This window comes from Heterodontus francisci, chromosome 18, assembly GCF_036365525.1.
Source record: "Heterodontus francisci isolate sHetFra1 chromosome 18, sHetFra1.hap1, whole genome shotgun sequence".
Classification (NCBI taxonomy): Eukaryota; Metazoa; Chordata; class Chondrichthyes; order Heterodontiformes; family Heterodontidae; genus Heterodontus; species Heterodontus francisci.
The window spans coordinates 48,012,155-48,039,164 of record NC_090388.1 but is presented as its reverse complement, the minus strand read 5'-3'; the positions used below and the strand labels follow the sequence as shown (position 1 = coordinate 48,039,164).

The 27,010-nt window shown below is 44.1% G+C and overlaps 1 protein-coding gene across 2 annotated transcripts in view; it reads right to left on the bottom strand.

The window, feature by feature from the left end:
- Positions 1–27,010, bottom strand: part of LOC137379605 (protein mono-ADP-ribosyltransferase PARP12-like) — a 101,842-nt gene that overhangs the window by 9,057 nt on the left and 65,775 nt on the right. For both annotated transcript variants that reach the window (XM_068050669.1, XM_068050670.1), the window contains exons 4-8: positions 26,454–26,555; positions 24,018–24,141; positions 19,684–19,852; positions 12,408–12,510; positions 7,605–7,701 (exon numbers count right to left, since the gene is read on the bottom strand). In XM_068050669.1, the coding sequence (XP_067906770.1) occupies positions 7,605–7,701; positions 12,408–12,510; positions 19,684–19,852; positions 24,018–24,141; positions 26,454–26,555 (595 nt within the window). The remainder of the gene's footprint in view (positions 1–7,604; positions 7,702–12,407; positions 12,511–19,683; positions 19,853–24,017; positions 24,142–26,453; positions 26,556–27,010) is intronic.

Here is a 27,010-nt window from a genome sequence, read left to right as displayed (position 1 = left end):
GAAAATTCTCCTTTAGTGTAAATTTAGGTAGAGTTATGTATTGTGATTCACTGCTTCTAGTAGCTGGGTTGAGAATGCATTATGCTAATTTCACCCTAAGGGCCATCAGAGCACAGCATCTCCTATGTCTGGTTTCAATTTCAACTCAAGACTTAAAGTTTGGTACTGTGAGTCAATTTTATGGTTTCATAGCACAACAAGCTAAACATCAACCAACTTTCTGCTGGGATGACCTGCTGGTATTTTTTGGAGTTAGCCCTAATTGATAATTTGGAGAGAGACCCTGACCTTATTGTATTTGGTACTGGAGCTCATCAAAAGATGGAGGTGGGGGTGGGGAGGATGGTGGGACACAGAAAATGTCTCAGTTATGGGGCAAAATTTATTGCAATATTTAAAAAGGTTGTCACTAGCAGTATTGGCCCTGCGTGAGAGATTGGTTCCAGATGTCTTTGCAGCTGGTGGCAAAGCTGTGTAACTACCGCTGAGCTGACCAATAGCCCAAAGTGTCTCTTGCTTTTGGTGACAGTCTAGTAGATGTGACAGGGCTAGTAGATAGAAGGGGTAATCGTGGGTAATGTCGGCCTGAATTGCCAATATGCATTTCTCATGGCTGAAGTCCTCCCAACACATGTACATGTAAAATTACCTTGATAGTTGATGTGGTAATGATGGGTGCAGGCAGCCCAGCTTCTACTGCTTGTTGATCTCTCTGACATGCCTTCTTTCATCTTGTACCCCTTCACCCATCAATATTATGCAACTATCATTTTAAATTCTCCTGCCATTTAGCACAGGACAATGTGGTTTCTGATCAGATAGTCTGTTGTTCCTAAGTTGGAGTGGACACTTGTATTGTGAGTGTTCTTTGACATGTCTGCTTCACATTTGTCATTTCCTTTTCTGCTTAATTTTTGTAAATTCTTGACTTAATAGTGGACTTCCTGCAGATTTTCCACATAAACATGCAATGCCAAATAATGGAAAAATACAAAAAACAAAACAAGCAAAAAACAAGGAAATAAATAAAACACAGAAAAATGTTATAAAAAAATTAAGAATCAGATAAAAATCTATTGAGAAATAAAATAGAAAAATCTTATTAAAAATGCCTTTGCTTCTTGAAAACTCTTTTGCATATGGAATTCTCTTTACACTACTGCAGATACAAGGTGGAATCAGTGCACAGCACAATCCCATCACAACTTATGGGAAATTCTGTATATTCCAATTTTCATACATTTAGGTTTTATTTAAATATTCCAATGAAGCTATTTAACAAAATATGTGACAGCAAACAGCATGGGCTCTAAGGTCGAATGGAAAATTGTGCGCGTGAGAATTCCATGTGGGAAAAGGTTAGGGTCGCACACCATCAAAATACATCACTGGAAATTCCACCAGCTGAGAAATTTGCTCCAATGGCCATGTCACTGGTCCATTTAGTTCCCTCTATGTCATTCATTCTAATGTACATTATCAGCTTTTGTTAAGATAATGATGTTCTGAAAGGGAAATGTTCTTAGCTGTAAATACTGTAGGCAGAGTTTTCCAAGGCCCTGTGCCACTGGCATGGCTTTGCAAACCACAAGTGGTTTATTGGAATATTGAGGTTTCACGGTCCATGATTTTACATCCATTAACATTAACAAGAGTAAAATAGTTGACAATGAAACCATGGCTCTCTAATATACTGCTCATCAGACATCAGGCCCCTCCTGTGGCATGGGGCTTTCGAAAGTCTGCCTATTATTTTCTATTATCTGCCTATTAAGTCTTCCATCACAAAATATAGTCTGTACTTATTAAAAACTGTTGAAGAAAACCTATACATATACACACAAATGTAGACATAGGGTTGTCAATGCAAATCTAAAATAATTTGTTTGAGAGCAAGGAATGAAGGTTGTGACAGTATGTGAATGGAAAAGTCTTGGAACATATCGATCAGGAGAAGAATATGGGGATTATTTTGGAAAGGAGATTGAAACCATCAGCCCGTGTATAGGTGATGTGTTCAGGAGCCAGGAGCCAATGTAGATCAGTTAGGACAGGGTGATAGCTGAGTGGGACTGTAGTTGAAACTTACAGAGGATTGAGGATGGGAGGCTGGCAAGGAGAGCATTGCAATAGTTGAACAGAATTTTCATTGAGGCAGAAGTGGGTTTGGAAGCAGGCATGCCGGCAATATATCACTGCTGGCCAGCATGCCAGTCTGCTGGCACGTTCCCGCCTCCGGTCTATTTTCAAAGAGGAGGTTTCTGGGGGGTGATGGGGTGGGGGTGGGGGTGGGGGTGGTGGAGTGGAGGGGGTGGGGGTGCTGGTGAGGGGGCAGGGGTGGAGGGATTGGGAGGTGATGGCTACCTGGCTGCCAGCAGCAGGTAGCCAATTAGACCAATTAAAGTGCCAATCAAGGGAACTCTTCACACACTGTCTGAATTTTCCAGACAGCGGACATGCTCCTCAATGTGACTGGAGCCCATAGATGAAATAGATGGAAAGGTGGTGGCCTCCCGGTGGTAGGCCAGGGTTCTAGAGGTGCATCCTGCAAAGCAGCCCAGCATGGCTTCCCCTCTGCAATGATGGCCGTGCAGCTGTGGCCACAGTATATTTTGTATCATTTACAAGTCTTCAGAGGGCGCCTCCAACATGAGCCTACAGCAGCAGAGCCATCTATTCCAGTGGGGCTGCCAGACACCCGGAGCCTCGAGCATTCCCACTGGCCCTCTCAGCTGTGGAGCTCGCCTGCCATCCTTATTCAGTTGGAGCCCCTGGAGGCAGCCTCTTAATTGTCTGCCTCCTCAAAAATCTCCTCCAGGGTCCCGCCATATCCACCTCCAGGTACCCACCAAGAAATTCAGCTCAACGTCACGATTGGAATCCTGGAATTAAAATTTAGCCCGTTGAGTCTGGAGGTGACAACGACATGAATGACAGTTTCAACAGGTAGGGGCAAAGGTGAAAATGTTACACGGTAAAAGTAGGCAGTCTTTGTGATAGAGATTATATGGAATCAGAAGCTCACCTTGGGGTCGAATAGGACGTCAAACAATCTAGTTCTGTCTGAGACAGTGGCTAGGGAAAGGGAATGAATTGGTTGCAAAGTTATAAAGTTATAGCAGGGTCCAAAGACAATGGCTTTGGTATTCCCAATATTCAACTGGCGAAAATTGCAGCTCATCCAAGACTGGATGTCAGACAAGCAACTGATAACACAGAGGCAGCGAAGAGAGATGGTGGGGTCATGGTCCAGGGGGTGGTAGGAAGAAGTGTCTGAGAGTTGGCGCTCCGCCTCTGCAAGGTAGAGCTGAGTGCAATTAGCATACATTGCCTGCAAAGTGCTTTGGCACACCCTGAAGTTGTGTAAGATGCTATATAAATTCTTCTTCTTCCATCCAGGATTACAGGTACCTCTGAGACATACAACGTTCCTCAGACTGCTGTATTCACCATGTCCCGAGATCCACACTCAGTGCCATGCACCGCCAAGGTACACACTCATCCTCTTTCTCCAGCAGCACCCACTCAGCCTCTCTCAAAGCTGTCCTGCTCTGCAGTTTCATTTCATCCTTTGTCTTATCCGACACTTTAAAAAAAAACATTTCTCTTCCTTTCAGGTGTTCAGGAACGCAAGCTCCAGCAGCTCATGGGAACCAATGCCCCTCTAGATCTTTCACTTCCCTCTGACCCCATAGCTTCTTCTAATCCCAGCCCTTGCTGTGTATTCACTATACCCTCTGATCTTCCCCTTGCTGATGCTGAATGATCTATACTTAGCATCAAACTCAGCTTTATCCCCTTTCCCCCCCACCTCAATGACTTTTGCACTCAGCATGATGTTGAGGTCTTCTTCCGTTGCCTTCACCTCCGGGCTCACTTCTTTGGCCAGCAGTCCTCCCCCTAATCAGTGGACCCATTCACCCAACTCCAATATTCTCCCTCCATTTGTACTCCTCCCTCTGGTCTCTTACCCGCTCTTGATCTGTTCATTGAGAACTGTTGGCATGACATCGCCCGTCTTAAATTCTCTGCTCCCCTCACTCACTCTAAACTGCTTCCATCTGAACTTGCTGCACCGCGGTCTCTAACCCTGAGATTCTGATTAAACCTGCTGACAAAGGTGGTGCTGTTGTTGTCTGGCGTACCGACTACCTTGCAGAGGCTGAGTGCCAACTCTCAGACACTTCTTCCTACCTCCCCCTGGACCATGACCCCACCACCGAACATTAAGCCACTGTCTCCAGGACAGTCACTGACCTCATCTCCTCTGGAGATCTTCCCTCTATAGCTTCCCACTTCATAGACCCACAATCCCAGACAGCCCGCTTCTACCTCCTTTCCAAAACCCACAACAGAACTGTCCAGGTAAACCCATTGTTTCAGCCTGTTACTGCCCCACTAAATTTATTTCTTCTTACCTTGACTCTAATTTTTCTCCCCTTGTCCAGTCTCTTCCCACCTACGTCTGTGACTCTTCTGGCGTCCAATGTCATTTCAACAATTTCCAGTTTTCTGGCCCTAACCACCTCCTTTTCGCTATGGACATCCAATCTCTCTACACCTCCATCCCCCACCAGGACAGTCTAAGGACTCTTCACTTCTTATTGAACAGAGGTCCAGCCAGTCCCTAACCACCATCACTCTCCTCATCCTGGCTGAACTACTTCTCGCATCTCCTTCAACTCCACTTACTTCCTCCAAATAAAAGGTGTTGCTATGGATACCAGCACGGGTTCTAGTTATGCCTGTCTGTTTGTGGGGTATGTCGAACATTCCTTGTTCCAGTCCTTTTCAGAACCCCTCCCAACTCTTTTTCTGATACATTGATGACTGTATCTCTGCCACTTATGCTCTTGCCCCGAACTGGAAAACTTCATCAATTTTGCTTCCAATTCCCACCCTTCTCTCACCTTCACATGGTCCATCTCTGACACTTGCCTTCCCTTCTTTGACTTGTCTGTCTCCATTTCTGTGGATAGGCTGTCTACTAATATTCATTATAAGCCCACCGACTCCCATATCTACTAATATCCATTTTCAACCCACAGACTATTACAGCTATCCCAACTACACTTCCTTACACCCTGCCTCCTATAAGGACTCCATTCAATTCTCCCAGCTTCTCCATCTCCATCGTATCTGTTCTGATAATGCAACCTTCCACAGCAGTGCTTTTGATATGTCTTCCTTTTCCGTCAGCTGAGGATTCTCCCACACTATGGTTGACAAAGCCCTCGACCGTGTCCGACCCCTTCCCCGCCCGCCCAGAACTGCAATAGGGTTCCCTTTGACATCACTTGCCACCCTACCACCCTCCAAATCCAAAAGATCATCCTTCACCATTTCCTCCACCTACAGCATGATGCCACCACCAAACACATCTTCCCCTGTCAGCACTCCGAAGGGACCATTCCCACAGTGGCATCTTGGTCCACTCCTCCATCACCCCCGTCATCTTGACCACTTCCCACGCACCTTTCCCACCTCCTCACCATCCAAGGTCCCAAACACTACTTCCAGGTGAAGCAGTGATTTGCTTGTACTTCTTTCAATTTAGTATACGTAGTCACTGCTCACAATGCAATCTCCTCTACATTGGGGAGACCAAATGCAGATTGGGTGACTGCTTTGCGGAACACTTCTGCTCAGTCCGCAAGCATGACCCCGAGCTTCTGGTTGCTTGCCATTTTAATTCAGCACGCTGCTCTCACACCCACATTTCTGTCCTTGGCCTGCTGTGGTGTTCCAGTGAAGCTCAATGCAATCTCGAGGAACAGCACCTCATTTTCCGATTAGGCACTTTACAGCCTTCCGGACTCAATATTGAGTTAAATAATTTCAGAGCATGGCTCACATTTTGATTGTTTTCTTTTACCATGTGCTGGTCTTAAACTTGTTTTTCATGTTTTTGCTTTTGGACAGAGCTGTTCATTATTCTGCCATTAACACTCTCGCTGGACAAATGCTTTTTCTTTTACTACAACTATCACCACTCCCTTTGCCTTTTATTCTATGACATTTTTGTCATTTAATCTCTCCTGCCCTCTGCCCTATCACAGACCTTCCCTTTTGTCCTTCTTTCCCCCTCCCCCCTGTCACTTGCTTAAAACCTATTACATTCCTAGCCCTAGTCAGTCCTGATGGAAAGTCACTGACCATTTAAAAAAAAATGTTTTAAATTTTTATTTTTTATTTTAGAGATACAGCACTGAAACAGGCCCTTTGGCCCACCGAGTCTGTGCTGACCAACAACCACCCATTTATACTAAGCCTACATTAATCCCATATTCTCTACCACATCTCCACCATTCTCCTACCACCTACCTACACGAGGGGCAATTTACAATGGCCAATTTACCTATCAACCTGCAAGTCTTTGGCTGTGGGAGGAAACCGGAGCACCCGGCGAGAACCCACACGGTCACAGGGAGAACTTGCAAACTCCGCACAGGCAGTACCCAGAACTGAACCTAGGTTGCTGGAGCTGTGAGGCTGCGGTGCTAACCACTGCTGAAACATTAACTCTGTTTTCTCTCCACAGATGCTGATAGACCTGCTGAATATTTCCTGTACTTTCTGCTTTTATTGCAAGTTCTTCATACTTTCTTAATGTGGAAGCTGACTCTATGTCTGCAGATAATGCCATCGAGGGGCAGTACCTCCACCAGAAAGACAAGGGTGTAAGTTTAGATCCATGGGAAACTCCACAGGCAACAGTACAGGGACAGGAGGAGAAGCCATTGCTTGAGATGCTCTGGCATGATCTGGAAGGTAAGAGTGGAATGAAGTGAGGCAAGTCCGACAATGGAGAGAAGATGTATTGGAAGAGAATGGAATAGTCAACCATGCCAAAGATTGTAAAGACGTCAAGGAGAAATGCTGTACTCGTCACAGTTACAGAACATGTAATAAAAACAAAATACTGCGGATGCTGGAAATCTGAAATAAAAACAAGAAATGCTGTAACCACTCAGCAGGTCTGGCAGCATCTGTGGAAAGAGAAGCAGAGTTAACGTTTCGGGTCAGTGACCCGAAACGTTAACTCTGCTTCTCTTTCCACAGATGCTGCCAGACCTGCTGAGTGGTTACAGAATATGTAAGTTGTGACCATTCTAATGAAGGGTCGCAGACCTGAAACGTTAACTCTTTTTCTCTCTCCACAGATACTGCCAGAACTGCTGAGTATTTCCAGTACTTTCTGTTCTCATGTAATTTGTGACTTTAATTAAGGCCATTGTGGTGGTACGGCAAGGGCAAAAGGCTGACTGAAGAAACTCAAATATGGAGGCACAGGAAAAATATGCAGACATTTGCGAGGCAACAATGTGTTCAAGGACTTTGACCATATAGGTCTGTTCCTGGAAAAACAGGGATAGATATCGGGAAAAGCTGGAAAACTTGGAAGAAGGGCACGTCGCTGGGACAGAGTACACAAAACATCAGGCTGCCTTTAACTCAGCCTCCAATACCTACCCTGGAGGTGCTTGATGCTGAAGCTAGTTTCATGAGCACTAAACTCACAAAGAAAACTGAAGCTGAATCGCGAAAATTACAAACGATGAAGAATTCATGCTAAACTTAAGAGTTAATTGTGTTTTCGGTACCTCCCTATTTTTCTTTCCACATCTTGTTTAGAAATAAATCTTGGCCTTCTCCGAACTTCATTTGCTCTTTCAGAAAATTTGTCCTTCTGTATCATTTCTGAGGGACAGAAACATTAGTACTTCAAATATCGTCAACTGGCAAACAAATAAAAATCAAGATCAAGCTTTGAAACGGAGTCCAAAATGCTTTGTAAAGAGTTTGTCCTTAGACAATTCAGGCACTCCTCCTTTATCTGTAATATACTCAACACTACTCCACCATAAACACATGAAGTATTTTTGCAGCAGTTGTGGTTGGGGATTCTGAGGTGCAGCAGTTCTTAAATGGCTGCTGAACTAAACCAGAAGAGCAACCAGTTTTGGTGGCAGCTAACTTGTTGAAAGATGGAGACTGGAGGAGATGGAAGAACTGCTGCTTCACTGTAGAGAGTTGGAAATCATGCGTGAGGAGACAATACTAAAGCAAGTGACTTTTTTTCAGGCTAAGGGGAAACTTAGTAATTGAGTACATGTGGTGCTGGCATGGAAGGAGACATAGACATAAGACACTGACCTCCTGTTCTCCACAACAGAACGCCGAACACAACTGTACCCATTGGTTCTAACCATCATGCCCTTCCCAGAATAAGTATCTTTAGAACATATGACAATTGGAGCAAGGGATTCTGTTTCCACCTAGAACTGGGTGAATATCAAGCAATCTGAGGTTCCATTCTCAGACAAACACTGAAGATGAAATTAAAGACCCATTGCTCATACAACATTTTCATTTGGATTACAGGAGAGTGATAGCCAAACATTTATTCCTTTATCTATATTTGCTGAATTCCTTTAGATGTTTTTTCTCATCCATGGATATGCAGAAGAATCAACATTCTCCATTCTTTAATAAAAGCAAAATATGCAGATGCTGGAAATCTGAAATAAAAACAGAAAGTGCTGAAAATACTCAGCAGGTCTGGCAGCATCTGTGGAGAGAGAAGCAGAGTTAACGTTTCAGGTCTGTGACATTTCATCAGAACTGGCAAAGGGTAGAAATGTAATAGGTTTTAAACAAGCAAAGCGGGTGGTGGGAGAGGGGGAGGGGGAAGAGAACAAAAGGGAAGGTGTGTGATAGGACAGAGGGCAAGAGAGATTAACTGACAAGGAGGTCATGGGGCAAAGGCAAAGAGAGCGTGCTAATGGTGTGGTGAAAGACAAAGCATTAGTGCAGAGAAAGTGTTAATGACATTATAATGAACAGCCCTAACTAAAAGCACAATCATGAAAAAACCAGTAGGCAAGCACATGGTAAAAAAAAATGATGAAACAAAATCAAATAAAATAAAAATAAAAAAGGGCCAGTCATGCTCTGAAATTATTGAACTCGATGTTCAGTCCAGTAGGCTGTAGCATGCCTAATCAGAAAATGAGATGCTGTTCCTTGAGCCTGCGTTGATGTTCATTGGAACACTGCAGCAGGCCCAGGCCAGAGATGTGGGCATGAGAATAGGGAGGTGTGTTGAAATGGCAAGCGACCGGAAGCTCGGGATCATGTTTTCAGACTGAGTGGAGGTATTCTGCAAAGCGGTCACCCAATCTTCTGCATTTGGTCTCCCCAGTGTAGAGGAGATCGCATTGTGAGCAGCAAATACAGTAGACTAAATTGAAAGAAGTACAAGTAAATTGCTGCTTCACATGAAAGAGGTGTTTGGGGCCTTGGATAGTGAGGAGAGAGGAGGTAAAAGAGTAGATATTACACCTCCTGCAATTGCACGGGAAGGTGCTGTGGAAAAGGATGAGGTGTCGGGGGTAATGGAGGAGTGGACGAAGGTGTCGCGGAGGGAACGATCCCTTCAGAATGCTGACGGGGAGGGGAAGATGCGCTTGGTAGTGGCATCTCACTGGATCCAGCATGATGCCACTGCCAAATGCATCTTCCCCTCCCCTCCCCTGTCAGCATTCCAAAGGGATCGTTCCCTCCGCGACATCCTGGTCCACTCTTCCACTACCCCAGACACCTCGTCCCCTTCCCATGGCACCTTCCCATGCAATCGCAGGAGGTGTAATACCTGCCCATTTACCTCCCCTCTCCTCACTATCCAAGGCCCCAAATACTCTTTTCAGGTGAAGCAGCGATTTACTTGTACTTCATTCAATTTAGTGTACTGTATTCGCTGTTCACAATGTGAACTCCACTACATTGGGGAGATCAAGTGCAGATTGGGTGACCTCTTTGCGGAACACCTCCACTCAGCCCGAAAACGTGACTGCGAACCTCTGGTTGCATGTCATTTCAACACATCTTCCTGCTCTCATGCTCACATCTCTGTCCTGGGATTGCTGCAGTGTTCCAATGAACATCAACGCAAGCTCGAGGAACAGCACCTCATTTACCAATTAGGCACATTACAGCCCACCCGACTGAATACTGAATTCAATACTTTCAGAGCCCTTCTTTATTTTTATCTTATTTTGTTTCATCATTTTTTTTACCATGTGCCTGCCTACTGGTTTTTTCACATTTGTGCTTTTGGTTAGGGCTGTTCATTATAATGTCATTAACACTTTCTCTGCACTAATGCTTTGTCTTTCACCACACCATTAGCACACTCTCTTTGACTTTGCCCCATGACCTCCTTCAGTTAATCTTTCCGGCCCTCTGTTCTATCACACACCTTCCCTTTTGTTCTCTTTTTCCACCCACCCCCTCTCTACTTGCTGAAAACCCATTACATTTATACCCTTTGCCAGTTCTGATGAAACGTTAGCTCTGCTTCTCTCCCCACAGATGCTGCCAGACCTGCTGGGTATTTCTAGCATTTTCTGTTCTATTTCTCCATGCTTTACTTGTCTTTTAAGATCTGAAAATAAAATAATTCAAAAATCTGTCGATTCTTTTGTGTAGAATTTTTGGATATGACAGAAAATTTGGGCATTGGAAAACAAGTAATTAATGGCCTGAGGATTATATTTGAGCCAGTTATTTGTTTCTATATATTTGCATTAAGAAGCTTGTGTTACAATGGGAGCATGTAGATGTGCAGGACTGGCTTGATCTGTTTAGTGAGTTGCAGAAGGAGCCAATTCTTCAGACCGGACATCACAAGACTCACAACAGAAGTCTCTGCCAGATGACAGTCAGTTTAAGGTAAAGAGTGCCATTAACAGCTTGAGAATCGTGTATCAGCAGGTTATGGCATTGCATCAAGATTAAAAACACTGAGGTAAACAGCAGTATCTTGCTGAAGCAAGGCAAAAACACCACCCCTAATCAACAGTTAATGCAGCAGGACTTCTTAATTCCCCTCCACCCAGTGCAATGAAATTGCATGAACTGAGTTAGGTGAGGTGGGGAGGGAGGGGGGAGGTTGTGGGTGTTGTGGTGGGAGACGTTTGTAGCGACATGGAAACTCTGAAATGCGGATAATGTGGAGATCCTGAATTTTACATTTGAACGCTTTGTCGTCGTTTCCCAGCTAGATTGGGATGGCTGGCTGTCAGGCGGGAAGGTCTGTGGCACAAGGCCTCAGCTGAGGAGGGAAAAGGAAGGTGGGACGGAGGGAGAAATTGCTGGGGAGTGAAAGAGATTATGGCTTCAGAGTGGGTTCAGGCTTCAGAATGGGGAGGGAGGGGGAGAAGTATTTGGACAGTTTGCTCCAGACCTCAGTCACACCTCATGGAGAAGTGCAGTTCAACTGGAGTTTGTGTGACCGAAAGCATGCAGAGTAAGGGGAACTCAGGCGAGATAGAGAATGAGGATCCACAGAAACCGATCCTATTCAACAGGTACAATGTACTTGTTACCTCTGAGGAGAAGGCTAAAGACAGTCAGCAGGACAGCCAGAATGTTGACCATGGCACCTTGGTTGTCCAAAGGGAGGAGGAGGAGAAGTATAATGTCATAGTTGTAGAGGATTCAATAATTAGGGGAGACAGCATCCTTTGTAAGCAGGATCCAGAGTCCTACACGTTATGTTGCCTACCTGGTGCCAGGATGACGGCCATCTCAAACCAGCTTGAAAAGATACTGGAAAGGGAGAAGGAGGATCCAAATGTTGTGATTCATTTTGGGACCAACAACATAGGAAGAGTAAGCAAGAGGTCCTATTTGGAGAGTACCAGGAACTCGCAGTTAAATTAAAGAACAGGTCCTCAAGGTTATCCATGGAGTTAGGTTGCAGATCAGCCATGATCTTATTGAATGATGGAACAGGCATGAGGGGCTAAATGTCCTACTCCTGTTCCAATGTTACCCCACCAAATCTTTTTTTTTTATTTTTTTTTTATTTTTTTATTTAGAGATACAGCACTGAAACAGGCCTTTCGGCCCACTGATTCTGTGCCGACCATCAACCACCCATTTATATTAATCCTGCATTAATCCCATATTCCTACCACATCCACACCTTCCCTCAATTCCCCTACCACCTACCTATACTAGGGACAATTTATAATGGCCAATTTACCTATCAACCTGCATGTCTTTGGCTGTGGGAGGAAACTGGAGCACCCGGCGAAAACCCACGCAGTCACAGGGAGAACTTGAAAACTCCGCACAGGCAGTACCCAGAATTGAACCGGGTCGTTGGAGCTGTGAGGCTGCTGTGCTAACCACTGCGCCACTGTGCCGCATCTTTGGGGCGTGGGGGTTATAATTCCCCCATTGCATACCAGAATATGCACAGCTCCAAAAGTGTCCCAATTTACTCCTCTACAGACATCATGAAATTAAAATATATAAACTGCTTCATATAATATTTGTATGTATGTGAACGTATGAAAAAATTACACAAATGACAGTGTTACATGAACTGACTGTACCTTTAAAGCTTAGTGTTTCATTGAATTCTCCAATAGGCACTTCAGCACTGCTATTGGCCAAATAGACATTCTCCAGGTCTGTGGATGTAATATGCACTTGATCCTGTCAAATATGCCAACCTAATGATTAGACATTTTTTTCATCAAGGCTTCATTCTTCCGCAAAGCAAAGCTTACTAACTCACCAATTACGCCTTTTGCCCTTGAGAGGGTAGAGAAGTGAGCAAACAATGGTAAGTCCGGTATCTAAAATTTAAGTGATAAGAGAAGGTGGGGGGAGTCAGGTGTTTTTTTTTAGATGATGACAATGTTTTCAAGTATATGAGGGGATTAATAAGGAGGATCCAAGATAACTGCACACAGCAGTAAAGGGTTCAGATATCAGTGGAAGCAAGTTAAACCATCGGATGTTAAGAATAGGAAGGGAGGCCCTTTTTACACATAGGGGGTAATAGGCAGTGACACAAGTTAATAGGAGCAGCTATTGAAGCAGCCAGTGCAAATGAGTTCAAGAAGCAATCAATCAGTCAAATCTCTAGAGAAAGTACAAATCGAGGGATATGATGACAAGTTTAGAATTGAGATCCATGAAGAAGGCTACTACTTGTTGGGCCTAATGACCTTTTCCTGTTCCTGAAAATCCTGATGTTCTCATAATCTTAAAAGGCTCAGCTCTGGCCACACAGGCTTCTCTCTATATACTGCCAATATATTAGAAGGGCGGCGCAGTGGTTAGCACCGCAGCCTCACAGCTCCAGCGACCCGGGTTCAGTTCTGGGTACTGCCTGTGTGGAGTTTGCAAGTTCTCCCTGTGACCGCGTGGGTTTCCGTCGGGTGCTCCTGTTTCCTCCCACAGCCAAAGACTTGCAGATTGATAGGTAAATTGGCTATTGTAAATTGCCCCTAGTGTAGGTAGGAGAAAGGTGTGGATGTGGTGGGGAATATGGAGACGGGCTGGGAGGCAGGGGGGCAGACTAAATGGTGTGGATTGGCGTCAGGTGGCATGCCAGACATTGTCCTGCTCCCACGATAGGTTGTCTGCAGCAGGCACCATGGCAGACAGTAAGTCCACTGGGAGGCAGTTAAGCCTGTTACAACCAGGTGAGAAAGAGGTCTGGGGTTCCCTTTCAGCCTTCACCTGGTCTTACTATAACAGGGATTAAATTTTAAACACACTGTGTTTTTAGCTCCCCCTTGGTGAATACTTGTTCACCGCTTTTCAATTATAAGGAAAAGAAACGAGCACAAACAGGCTTTCTTAGATTTCAAGACAAAAAGTTTAAATTTATTAAACTTAAACTCTAATTCGGTTAACGCCGACAGATACATGACGTGCCCACACAAGCAGGCACACGTGATACACACATGCAGATAGAGACAGAAAAGAGCGGTAGAAAATAAAGTGGAAAAGTTTGAGGCAATATTTGAAGAGTTTTTGTTACGGTTCTTCGAGCTCACTGTAGAGTCCTTGATTGTAGGTAAATCTTGCTTTTCATTGCGGCCCAGTATTCTTCTTAAACCTTGTTCCCTGTAGGAGACTTTTCTCTCTTGGGATTCATGTGTCTTTAGTAGATTCAGAGGCTTGTGAGAAACAGATGGGAACAGACAGGAGAAAGATCTCAATCCAGGAGCAAACAGCTTTCTGCCCAAACTGTTTGTACAAATTCAAAAAACTCAGGTTGCCCAGCAGGTTAGTCATGTGACTAGTTGGTTTGACCATGTCCATTTGTATATTCGGCTATCTTAACAGTCAACCTGGAATGCGAGCTCCCCCACCTTCAACATCTGGTGATCAAAAGTCCATTGTGGGTTGAATGTCTGGGAATGGCTGCTTTGTCGTTCAAAACATTGTCTGTTAATATGCAAATGTCTTTTCCAGCCACAGCTGATCTGTTTAACAAGTCCTTTCTTAACTCCAGTAACAGTTTAAAATCAATGTTCATGACAAAATTAATGTGCCTCATTTTTGGCAGGTGGGGACCTGGCATGACACCTCCACACCCAGTGGAATGAAATGAGATTTGAGAAAAGCGCATTTCATTAAAAGGGTCGAGAGAAAAATGTAAGATACTGAAAAACCCATGCATTTCTCTCATTTATTCCCATTCATTCATAAATCCTAAAACTTATTACAGCCTTCTTCTCTTGGTGCCAGTGCTGCTTTAATTGCCCCCTTTTAATTGCATCCCAATAAACATGTGGTTCTTCTTTTTTGGAAAGTTTCACTTCCATTTGCCCATTTCCATGGCTGCCTAGGGTCTTTGTTCCTGCTGAGTTAATTTTTTTTTAAAAGTCAGTAGTGGGCGGGTCTATCCTGAACTCTCTTTCAGTGCTTTGCTGAGTCATGCAAAGACTTCAGGGGATGGGTGGTTCGCTGTTTTTCTGACTGTAGAGGAGGATTCTTTGCTAATCTCCCCTTTGTTCAAGAGGACACTCCTTCCTGCAGGTATTTGTGCAGACTCTACTGCACCCCCCCCCCCCCATGGCACTTTGACTAGGTGAGGCATTACCCTCACAGTTTTCCTGCCCCGTAGAGGTCTTTCTTTGTCTCTGCAAGCTCCTGTAAATGCTGTTGGCAACTTTGGAGGCAACCTCTAACTTTTCACATTGTTCGGGGTTGCCTGACCAGACAGTAGGGGTTTTCATCCAGGATTCCTCCCAGACTTCCTATAACCTGCCCTCTTGGTCACTTTTTCCCCTTCTCTTTCTAACCTTTTGCCAGCCTTGTGCCTTGCCTGTCCCTTTTTGTTCTCAGGGGTGGGGGGGAGGGTCCCTTACAATTCACCAGCCCTCCTAACAGGACTTCAGGGTGCAGGTTTCACTGTAGGTTGAGATTTCACCTCAACCTGGCACATGTGGCAATTCCTACAGTACTCCACCACATCTTTGTGGAGTTTTTGCCAGTCAAACTGCCGTCTTATGCGGGCTTTGGTCTTTCATAAAATATGGCATGTACAGCCACTGTAGTCTCATGGGCCCTTCTTAATATTTTTCTCTGGTACCTCTGCAGCACCATAAACTGGTGAACTACTCTCCACTCCTTGCTCTCAGGTCTGTGAGGAGAACTCCATTTCCTCATCAGTACCTCATTCTTTAAATAGTAGCAATCAGGGATTCCCTCTGCTTCACTTTCAGACTGGGCAGCCTGTGCTAATTCTCACAATAGTGAGTCGGCTCGCTGAGCCTCAGCTGGGGAAAATCCGTTTAATTCATTCCCTGGGTCTCCTAACTTTCCATAGAAAGTCTCAGACAGACAGACCTGGTCATCTGCCTGCAGTTCTAATTCAGTCTCCTCTGGGGGAGCTGGTTTGATCATGGCCTAATTCACTACAATTTCAGGGAAACTGCAGGGGTCTGCCGCAGCCCTGTCGCTCTGACCTCCTGGCGGTCTTTCTTTCACTACTGGGTGGGGGGGGCTACCACCTTCACCCCCACCAGATCATTACCTAGGAGCAGGTCAACCCCGTCCACAGGCAAACTAGGGACAAACCCTCTGGTCACCAGTCCTGAAACGAGGTCACACTCCAGGTGCACCTGGTGTACAGGTACAGGCATACACTGCCTTCCAATATCATTCACCACCATTCTGGTGTTCACTGCACTCTCTGGGTGAAAGGTCAGGCCTTTTCCCAGTAAAAGGGATCTAGTGGCCCCTGTGTCCCTGAGAATCACTATGGGCTTGCTTACCCCACTCGAGGGGAATGCAGTTACTTTTGCTTCCGACACAAAGCCTTGATAACCCTCAGAAATCCTACTTAATTTTCCTGCACTTGCAACCATAAGCTTCCTGGGTCTCACTATTACTGCAGTTAAAGCCACAGCTTGTTCTGCTATGCTTTCCATGAGGATCCCCTCTTCACTGAGTGGGTGTGCCCGGATTAACCCTACCTGTTTTCCCTTTAGTTTCCAGCAGTCAGCTTTTAAATGCCCTGCTTTATTACAATGGAAACACACAGGTCTCTGGGTCTCAATCTTGCTCACAGCACCTTCCTTTTTGGCTAGAGGAGGGTCCCCTGTGTCTCCTGCTTTCCTTTCTCTCTCAGGACTGCTTGGGCTCCTATCACCTTCCCACCATTTGTCCTTTTTGGATTTGTGGGGGTGATTAGGAAAGATTCTCCCCTGGGAAACCGACTTCTCAATTAAAGCAAACTCATTGTACAGAACGGCCACTTGCCGAGCTCTCTGGACCCACTGCTCCTCTACATGGGTCCTAATGGAGAGTGAGAGAGAGTTTTTAAATTCCTCTAACAGAATTACTTCTCTGAGATTCTCATAGCTGAGCTGTACTTTAAGAGCCCTAAGCCACTGGTCAAAAGCCAACTGCTTACTTCTTTCAAACTCTAGATACGTTTGATTAGCTTGCTTCTTGAGGGTTCTAAACTTTTGGCAATAGGCTTCGGGTACCAATTCATATGCCCCAAGGATAGCATTTTTGGTCAGTTCATAATTTGATGAACTCTCATCTGGCAACAGGGAATAAACCTCATTGCCTTTCCAGTTAGCGTGCTTTGTAGTAAAAGAGCCCAGGTCTCAGGTGGCCATTTTAGCTGCCTTGCCAGTCTCTCAAAGGACACAAAAAACTCTTCTACATCTTCCTCATTGAATTCTGGAATTAGTTGAGCTAGTTTTAACAATTAACAATCAGTCCTGTATTATGCACCTCCATATTGGCCATGCTTTCATTGGGGTTACTCTGTCGCCTCCTTGTTAACTCAAGCCACTTCAGCTCTCTTTCTTCGCATTCCTTCCGGAATATTCTTTCTCTCGTTCCTTCTCCTGTCTTTCTCTCTCTCCTCTCTTTTTTCCTCTTCATATTTCTTTTGGAAGGCTCTCTGTTTCTCCTTCCCCTGTCTCTCTCTTTCTCTTTCCCTGTCTTCTAATTCAAGTTTCCTTTGTTCCAATTGTATCTTTGTTTGCAGTACCCTCTCTGGGTCTGCTTCTAACCCTGTTTCTGCTTCTACAAATTCAAGGGAAAGATGGCTGGCCACTAGCCTTAGGAGTTCAGACCTCCTAGCCTTGCCACATACAGTGATCCCATACTGCTCTGCCATTTTTCTCAACTCCTCCATAGACAGTGCTTTTAACTTATCCCAAGTTACTTCACCCTGGCTTGGAGAGCTACTAGCTTCAGTTGCAGACATGTTAGTATTGATCTTGCTCTTTTTGATTGGGGACAATATGGCTTCCCACTTCCAATTTCTCTCGCTGCTCTGTAGGTCAATTCCAGATGCTAGCCCCCAAATTTCTGTTATGACCAGGTGAGAAAGAGGTCTAGGGTTCCCTTTCAGTCTTCACCTGGTCTTAATGTAACAGGGTTTAGATTTTACACACACTGTATTTTTAGCTCCCCCTTGGTGAATCCTTATTCACCGCTTTTCAATTAAAGGGTAAAGAAACGAGCACAAACAGGCTTTCTTAGGTTTAAAGAAAAAAAGTTGAAATTTATTACACTTAAACTCTAATTCGGTTAACACCTACGGATACATGATGTGCCCATGCTAGCACGCACATGTGATACACACATGCAGATAGAGACAAAAAAGAGTGGCAGAAAATAAAGTGGAAAAGTTTGAGGCAATATCTGAAGAGTTTTTGTTACGGTTCTTCGAACTCACTGTAGAGTCCTTGATTGTAGGTAAATCTTGCTTTTCATTGCGGCCCAGTTTTCTTCTTAAACCTTGTTCCCTGTAGGAGACTTTTTTCTCTTGGGGTTCATGTGGCTTCAGTGGATTCAGAGGCTTGTGAGAAACAGATAGAAGAAGACAGGAGAAAGATCTTCTCAATCCAGGAGCAAACAGCTTTCTGCCCAAACTGTTTGTACAAATTCAAAAAACTCAGGTTGCCCAGCAGGTTAGTCATGTGACTAGTTGGTTTGACCATGTCCATTTGTGTATTCGGCCATCTTAGCAGTCAACCTGGAATGCGAGCTCCCCCACCTTCAATGTCTGGTGATCAAATGTCCATTGTGGGTTGAATGTCTGGGAATGATTGCTTTGTCCTTCAGAACACTGTCTGTTAATATGCAAATGTCTTTTCCAGCCACGGCTGATCTGTTTAACAAGTCCTTTCTTAACTCCAGTAACAGTTTAAAATCAATGTTCATGAAAATATTAATGTGCCTCATTCTTGGCAGGTTTGGGAGGTGGCGGGGGGGGGGGGGTTGGAGCGGCCTGCCGCTGTATGCAGGCATTGCCAGGTAAGACCTGGCAGCCTCAGGGAGGTGGTGGGGGAGGGGTGGAGGGTTCTCTCCTGTGGGGGCAATCTACGGTCCTCTGATTGACCGACAGCTTTTGGGATAGGATCTTATCCCTTACAGGGGACGGCATCCCCGACAGTGGATTTAGTTGCAGTTAGTTACCTGCCCATCGTTGAATTCACCCGGGGGTCTGATAGAGGGCTGAGGCAGGGTCACCACCCGCCCCCCCCCCAACACACACACACACACACACACACACACACACACACACACACACACACACACACACACACACACACACACACACACACACACACACACCCCTCTGCCCCCCACCCCCCCCGGCCTTCCAGCCCATTGCTGGGACCCCTGTCACTGAGATTAAATTCAGCCGAGGAGTGGGAGTATGCTTACAATCAAAAGTTGCTGAACGTTGTGGAGGAACAAAGAAACCTAAGGTGCAGAAACACAATTCCTTCATCTGGGTGTCACCAACATTTATGTAGAGATGACAATGTGTCTGTGAAGAAGGTCTCCAAGAGACAGTATAAAAATGAGGGTGAAAAGGGGACCATGACGAAAACAAATGGTTAGAACAATGGCACAGTTTTGCGCACATTATAGAAAGAGCATTAAAGCCAATGGGAGTGTATGGTATAAATATCAAAGAGAAGACTTGCATTTAGATAGCACCTTTCACAACCACCAGACGTCTGAAAGCACTTTACAGTCAATTAAGTAATGTTTTTAAGTGTCGTCACTGTTGTAATGCAGGAAACATGGCAGTCAGCACAGCAATCTCCCACAAACAGCAATATGATAATGACCAGATAATCTGTTTTTGGCCAGGACACTGGGGCTAAATCCCCTGCTCTTGCAAACTTTTTAAAACAATATTTATCTCTTCCAGAAGGCTTTTACTCTTGATGTAATGTCAGTATTATGCCTGGGCAACAAGTTGAAAATCTGCCCCAAATTTACAAATTTCACTCAAAAAGACTGTTGACTTATTACACAGAATTCCTAGAATTGTTCTATGCTGGCCAAGATCCCAGGAAAGAAAAGGAATATGAAACTTACTTGACTTCCATATTCAGTCCATTTTCCAAACATATCCTTTATGTACCACAGCCATTCAGTAGTCAGGATATAGTGTGGGGGTTTCGTAACCGAGGACGCAGTAGAGAGACGCCTCACCTGGTAAGACTCACACATCATTCTCTCAAAGTTAATGGGAGCAGGTCCTGATCTGTTAAAACAATTTGAAGAGAACTTGAAGAGAGATACAATTCCGGTCATTAATATACTGGCAGTCACAGACAGATATAGGTACACTGTTTGAGCACAGAAATAAAGGGCACAGGTTTAAAATTAATCATCCTATGAGACTGGAGATTAGAATGTATTTTTCCAGACCACATAATGGATCTTCTGGAACAGAATCCCAGCAAAAGCATCTGGTAGGGTACACGGATAAATACAGATAGAGATTATCAAATATTCCATGTTTATGAATAGGGCGGCACAGTGGCGCAGTGGTTAGCACCGCAGCCTCACAGCTCCAGGGACCCGGGTTCGATTCTGTGTACTGCCTGTGTGGAGTTTGCAAGTTCTCCCTGTGTCTGCGTGGGTTTTCTCCGGGTGCTCTGGTTTCCTCCCACAAGCCAAAAGACTTGCAGGTTGATAGGTAAATTGGCCATTATAAATTGTCACTAGTATAGGTAGGTGGTAGGGAAATATAGGGACAGGTGGGGATGTTTGGTAGGAATATGGGATTAGTGTAGGATTAGTATAAATGGGTGGTTGATGTTCGGCACAGACTCGGTGGGCCGAAGGGCCTGTTTCAGTGCTGTATCTCTAATCTAATGATTGCTGTGCTGCTGATAGAAGGGTAACGATCAGCTGAATTTTACATGTCCGCTACCAAGATCGGTGGTGGACGTAAACTATGGCGGTCTGCCCTTGCGGACCGCTCGTCGCGGAGCCGCTGCGATATTAAACACGGAGGCTCGTTTAAATGGCCAGGGTGGACCACCCGCCTCCCCCGATGACGTGGAGGTCTATCCCTGGCAACTGCGCCAGGCGCCACTGTGCAGGCACCAATGCCATTTTTAAAGGGCTTCAAGCCCTACATTGTTATCTAAATTTTTAAAGGGAAATGTGCTGTAAAACATAAATTTATTGATCTAGACCCTTTCCCATCCCCCCAACAACCACACATTTAATTCCTTGCCCTCCCCCCACAAAAATACTTACCTTGTACACCTGACCTTCCCCCACACAAAGTTCACAAACTTTAACCTTCACCCCTTCCCACCATCCCCTACACCAATCAAATCACTCTGATGCTGCTCCCCACCCTCTACCGCTCCCCCCATCCCCCACCGCACAGAGAAACTTACCTGCTCCCCCCATCTCACCAGTGTTATACCTCGGATCTCCAGACGGGGATCCGAAGGCGTGAGAGTGCCAGCCATCAGCACTAATATCAGTGTGGCACGGGAGCGCGACGTTCATTAATGCAGGTATTTTAATTTTTTGCATATGTAGATTTGGCTTCTATCGCCAAGCGGCAGAGGGGCTGCCACAAAGCCTCACCAACACCAGCAATATGGGGCCAGGCCTTCCCAGCGTGTGGCCCATGGCGGGCCGCTGCCGGAGGCACTTTCCGACCCCCCCCCCCACCCTCCCGAACCCCCAATGTCGCAGCGGGGGGCTGTAAAATCCAGCCCGATGTCTGGAAGGCAGCAGGCCTGAGGTTATATTGTAAAGATGGCTGAGTTGCCTGAAGATTTCTTACATTACTTTTAGAGTTCAGGGAGCATTTATATAGAACTTTTAGGAGATTACATTTTGGGGTAAAATCTGTGGTAGGATCAATTGTACATGAGCTACATTCTTAATATCTTTTTATGAATTAAAATGGAACCAAAATCAACATTTCAGAACATATCAGATTCCTTTCCAAAAGACAGTTTCTTAATATGAATACAAAAGCAAAATACTGTAGTTGCTGAAAAGCTGAAATAAAAACAGAAAATGCTGGAAATACTTAGCAGGTCAGGCAGCATTTGTCGAGAGAGAAACAGAGTTAATGGGCTGCATATTAAGAGTCCTCCGCCGAAGTTGGCAGTCGATGTAAAAAACTGCGGCCCGCGTGCACGGGCACCACGTCACGGAGCTGCCACGATTTCAAACGCAGTGGCTCATTTGCATGGATCTGGTGCCTACCCCCGCGATGACGTGGAGGGGGCGAGCAAGCTGTCACAGGCAATGGCGTCCGGCACCATTTTTAAAGCCCTTACAGCCTTTAATGAACATTTAAAAATTAAAAGGGCCAGGTAAGTTACATTGCAACAAAACAGAATTACATGATATTTGAATGCATTTTTTCACCCTCCCCATGGCATTTCTGGCCATTCATACCCTTTTCTCCCCCAGAATGCGAATAGTGAGAATTTGCCCTTTCCCCCCTCCAAAGTTCGGCAACTTTCCCTTTACTCCTTCCCATCAGCCCCCACCCCACCCGCCCCGCCCGAATGAAAATCAGTGCGACGATTAAGGAGGTGACGGGACCGTCATTAAATCAGGTAGGTAAATTAGTTTACATATTGAAATGGGGATCCCGTTGCCGGACGGCCGCCACAAGGCCTCACCGCTGAGATCGGCACAGGGCCGGTGGCGGACCTCTGCCACACCAATCTTCATTGCCCCCCGCAACATTCCTGACGGTAGAAGGGCTTTAAAATCCAGCCCAATGTTTCAGGTCTGCGACCTTTCATCAGAACTGATGAACTTTGTTTCTCTCTCCACAGATGTTGCCTGACCTGCTGAGTATTTCCAGCGTTTTCTGTTTTTATTTCTTGCCATGAGTGCCTCTGCCACTAATCAATATTTACTCACTAAGTCTTTGCAGAATGCAACATGGATTGAAATTGATTTTTAAAAAATACTCAGGCTTTCTCTCATCCTACAGTTACTGTAACAGAATAACGGAAGTTAAGCCCAAACTTTTCAGTCAGTATTTAGCAATTCTTGAATAGTTAGTAAAGAAAACTCTCAAACTAAAGTTGTGCACGGCCCCTGCATGATCTCCTGCTTTCACATTATCATTAATAAATAGCCACACTTTGTGTCTGGTTTGTTTTAAGGCACTTTGAGAGATGTTTAAAGCATTTTATACACCTTAGTTAGACTACACTCGGAGTACTGTGAATAATTCTGGTCTTCATATTATAAAAAAGGATGTAGAGGCACTGAAAACAATGCAAAAGAGATTTACTATAATGCATCCAGAAGTGAGAGATTACACCCATCAGGAGAGATAGAACAGGTTAGAACTCTTTTCTCTAGAAGAGAGAAGACTGAGGGGTGACCAGATAGAGGTCTTTAAGATTATGAAAGGGTTTGATAGGGTCAGCATGGAGAAGATGTTTCCACTTGCAGGGGAGACCAGAACTAGGGGCCATAAATATAAGACTGTCATTAATAAATCTAATAGGGAATTCAACAGAAACTTTATCCAGAAACTTGCTACCACAAGGAGTAGTTAAGGTGACTAGCACAGATGCATTTAAGGGGAAGCTAGATATACATATAAGGGAGAAAGGAATAGAAGGATATGTTGATTGAGTTAAATGAAGAGTGGAACATAAACACCTGCGTGGGCTAAATGGTTTGTTTCTGTGCTGTAAATACTATGTAATATGTCATAAGATTTCACTTTTAGAAAGGATGATTTGCATTAATTCCATTTTTTCTTTTATTATCCTGTGGAACATTGAGAATAAATAAAATATTATAAAAACTTTGGGGTAGATTTTCAACTTGCCGCCCAGGCATAATACTGGCATTGCAGATCATCCGCCTGTTATAGCATCCACCCGATTTTCAGTTCAAAAATGGAGGTTGATTCATAGTTTCAGTTTTACGCTCGGGCAGCAAGTTGAAAATCTAACCCAGCATTGCCTAGTAATAAATATCAACTGGGAGCATATGATAAGAGAATGCCATTTCCCATTCAAGGCAAAAGGCTTAAATGAGATGGTTCCAACTGAAAGTATGAAATCCATAGTTAACTTTTGTAGTATGGCCTATTGGAGACATGTTGGAATTGGCTGCCTTAGAGATCTGTGTGACAAGAGTTTCAGTAGGTTGAGGAGTACATAGGAACATAGGATCAGGAGTAGACTATTCAGTCCTTCAAGCCAGTTCAAGTAATTTTCAAAACAGTTGGATAAGGATTTGGAATTATCCTTAAATTTAAGAGGGTTGGTCTTGGGACAGGAATGCACGCAAATCTGGAATGCAGTGATTGACTGTGCTCTGTAATTTCAATAATTCTATTTTCAAGTCTATCAACACTGGGAATATAATTTATTTTTATTACAAAATGCACTACATCAGAGAGATACCTGGTGATATTGTTTGGGTCACAGAAATCCATTTCAATCTCTTCCATGTTTGGGAAATCCTGCCATGTTCCCTTGAATATCTGCCATCTGTATGGAAGGTTGAAGTGAACCCGAATGCACTTGTCTGTACAAAACAAAAAAATTAATGTGGTTATTAACCCTTAGACTGGATTGATTCTGAAAAATTCCTATCTCCCTGAGTCATTTACAGTGTAATGCTGAAAGCAAATTTTGCAATATGGCAGTAAGAAAGGTACTCAAACATCACTGACTCAAAAGTCAGCTTTATACATATTAGATTATGGACTTCAAATCTGTACTTCCAGTGGCTTCAATGGAAATAAAAATTTCTATGGACTTCAATGGGATTTCCATTAACAGCAATGAGGTAATGATCAGATAATCCATCTTAGCCCCTTTAGTTAAGGGATAAATACTGGCCAGCACACTGGAAAGGTCTTTCCTTCTTTTCTTTGATTTGGAACTTTTACATCCACCTGAGAGGGCCTCGGTTTGATGTCCCATATGAAAGATGGCACCTCTGACAATGCAGTACTCTTACAGCACTTCCCCAGAATGTCACCTTAGATAACATGCTTAATTCTCTGGAGAGGGGGTTGAATTCACAACCTTCAGAGGCAAGAGAAAATAGTGTGCTCGCTGAGGCAAGGCTAACATATAAACAGTAGTGTAAGCAAGAGCCCTGAAACCATATAAGAAATAATTGCATGCTACAATGGGGGGAATGTTAGGATCCCTCTAGACAGATGAATTAAGATGCGCTGAATGGCTTTCCTTATGTGTAATTATCCTGTGATCTTGAGATTAGTGTGTGAGCTGAAAAGAAAATTGGTTAACACAGGGAGACTAAAATTAGCCTAAAGGGTAAACCATCCAAATACATTCCAAATTTTTACATAATTGCTGTCATTTATAGTTACTTCAGAGCACAATGAACTGAATAACAGCAACAACAACTTGTATTTATATCGTGCCTTTATCATAATAAAACATGTCAAGGGACTTCACAGGAGCATTATAAAACAAAATATTAGACCAAGCCACATACGGAGATATTACGGCAGATGACCAAAAGCTTGGTCAAAGAAGTAACTTTTGAGGAGTGTCTTAAATGCGGAAAACGAGGTAGAGAGGCTGAGAAGTGTAGAGAGGGAATTCCCTAGGGCCTAGGCAGCTGAAGGCATGGCCACCAATGGCAGAGCGATTAAAATTGGGAGTGCTCAAGAGGCCGGAATCAGAGGAGCACAGATACCTCGGAGGGTTGTAGGATTGGAGGAGATTACAGAGATAGGGAGAGGCCAGGCCATTGAAAACAAGGATGAGAATTTTTAAATTAAGGCTTTGGTTATTTGGGACCCAATGTAGGTCAGCGAGTACAGGGGTGATAGGTGAATGGGATTTGGTGTGAGTTAGGACACAGACAGCAGAGTTTTGGATGACCTCAAGTTTACAGAGGGTAGAATGTGGGAGAAGTGCATTAGAATAGTCAAGTCTGGAGGTAATAAAGGCATGGATGAATAACATCTGATGACGTTTTATTTCCTTATCAAAGAACAAATATATTTCTGGACTACTGAACTCTGAATTAAGAGTAAATTAGATATCAAATCTGTAATGCATAGATTTGACATTGGCTTAAGCAGGAGTGAGATTGCACCTGTAGCATACTTATTTCACTCCACAAGGCAACTTAACAGCCAAACTCAATTGACATTTAAATATTATATCTAACACACATATCAAGATCATTATGTGTGTGACATCCACTGGGCATTAATGCTCTTCTGACATTTCCTTCACCAATGGGACATCAGTCCCCAACATTTTTCATTTTAAGTGTATTGCTTTAGACTGAGTTCAGGTTACAGAAATGTTTGAACAAACAGTTTTATGCTGTAGGTCGAGGATGTCAGATTGGTGGAAACTGTCTCATCCATATCGCAGGACAGGTTCCACAGAACCAGCACAATAGACAAACAACTGCATTTCCACATGTATTTGAAAAATTCAGTTTATCATTTTATTTTTGGTTGATCTTTCCCAATTGGGTGGAACAGGTAAACAGAGGGAATCAAATGCATCACTGCCTGTCTATCTATGTCTGCACTGGACCTGCAGAGGCAACACTTCTACTTAACACTAGTGTGTTGCTGACTCCAGAACTAATGAGGGAAACCACAAGTGTCAATCTTGGTGTCTCTATGGAATCAGTACCACCTTACTTCCCTTATAAAAGTGCCTTCTTACTTGGAGTTGCTATCTGTGTAGGTAAATGCAGCATGAGAGTAAAGCAAATGGGTAAAAAAAAATGCCATAATGGTGTAATTAAAACATAGTGTAAGAAAAAAAATCATCACTTAAACTGTCTCACAGTAAATCATCATTCTTGGCAAACTTGAGTAATTTTACAGATACCTTCATAGCTGCAGTGTTTTCTGATGAAGTACAGACAGATCTCTTCAGTGTCGGCATTTTTCAGGGCACTTGTGAAAGGAGACTGAGAAGCAGCATTTATCCCTGCAAAAACACAGCAAAGAATTGTAACCCCAGGTACTTCCTGTAAAGAGAAATAACCATTTTGATGAAGAATTATTTGTTGGACATCAAAGGGCCTGACAAGCCATGGGTTACTTCAGTTGCAGATGATGAAATTATAGTTTGAGGTGTTTGAAAATAGGTGAGCCGCACATAACCCCGTTTGAATCACTGGCCTGTGCTGAATTAACTAATCACCGACATTACAACTGCAGTACTCAGTCTAAAAATTTATGCCAATAATTGTTAATTAGATGAGGTGGCAAAGAGCGAGGAGTGTGCAGGTAGGGAAGGAAGGGAAACAAATGGAAAGAAAATTTTTTTTTAAAAACAAGCCAGAAAAGGTTCATCAAATATTTTCTCCTGAACACAGAAACCTAGGTTACTGGGTAAACATAAGAACATCCAAATTAGGAGCAGGAGTAGGCCACTCGGCC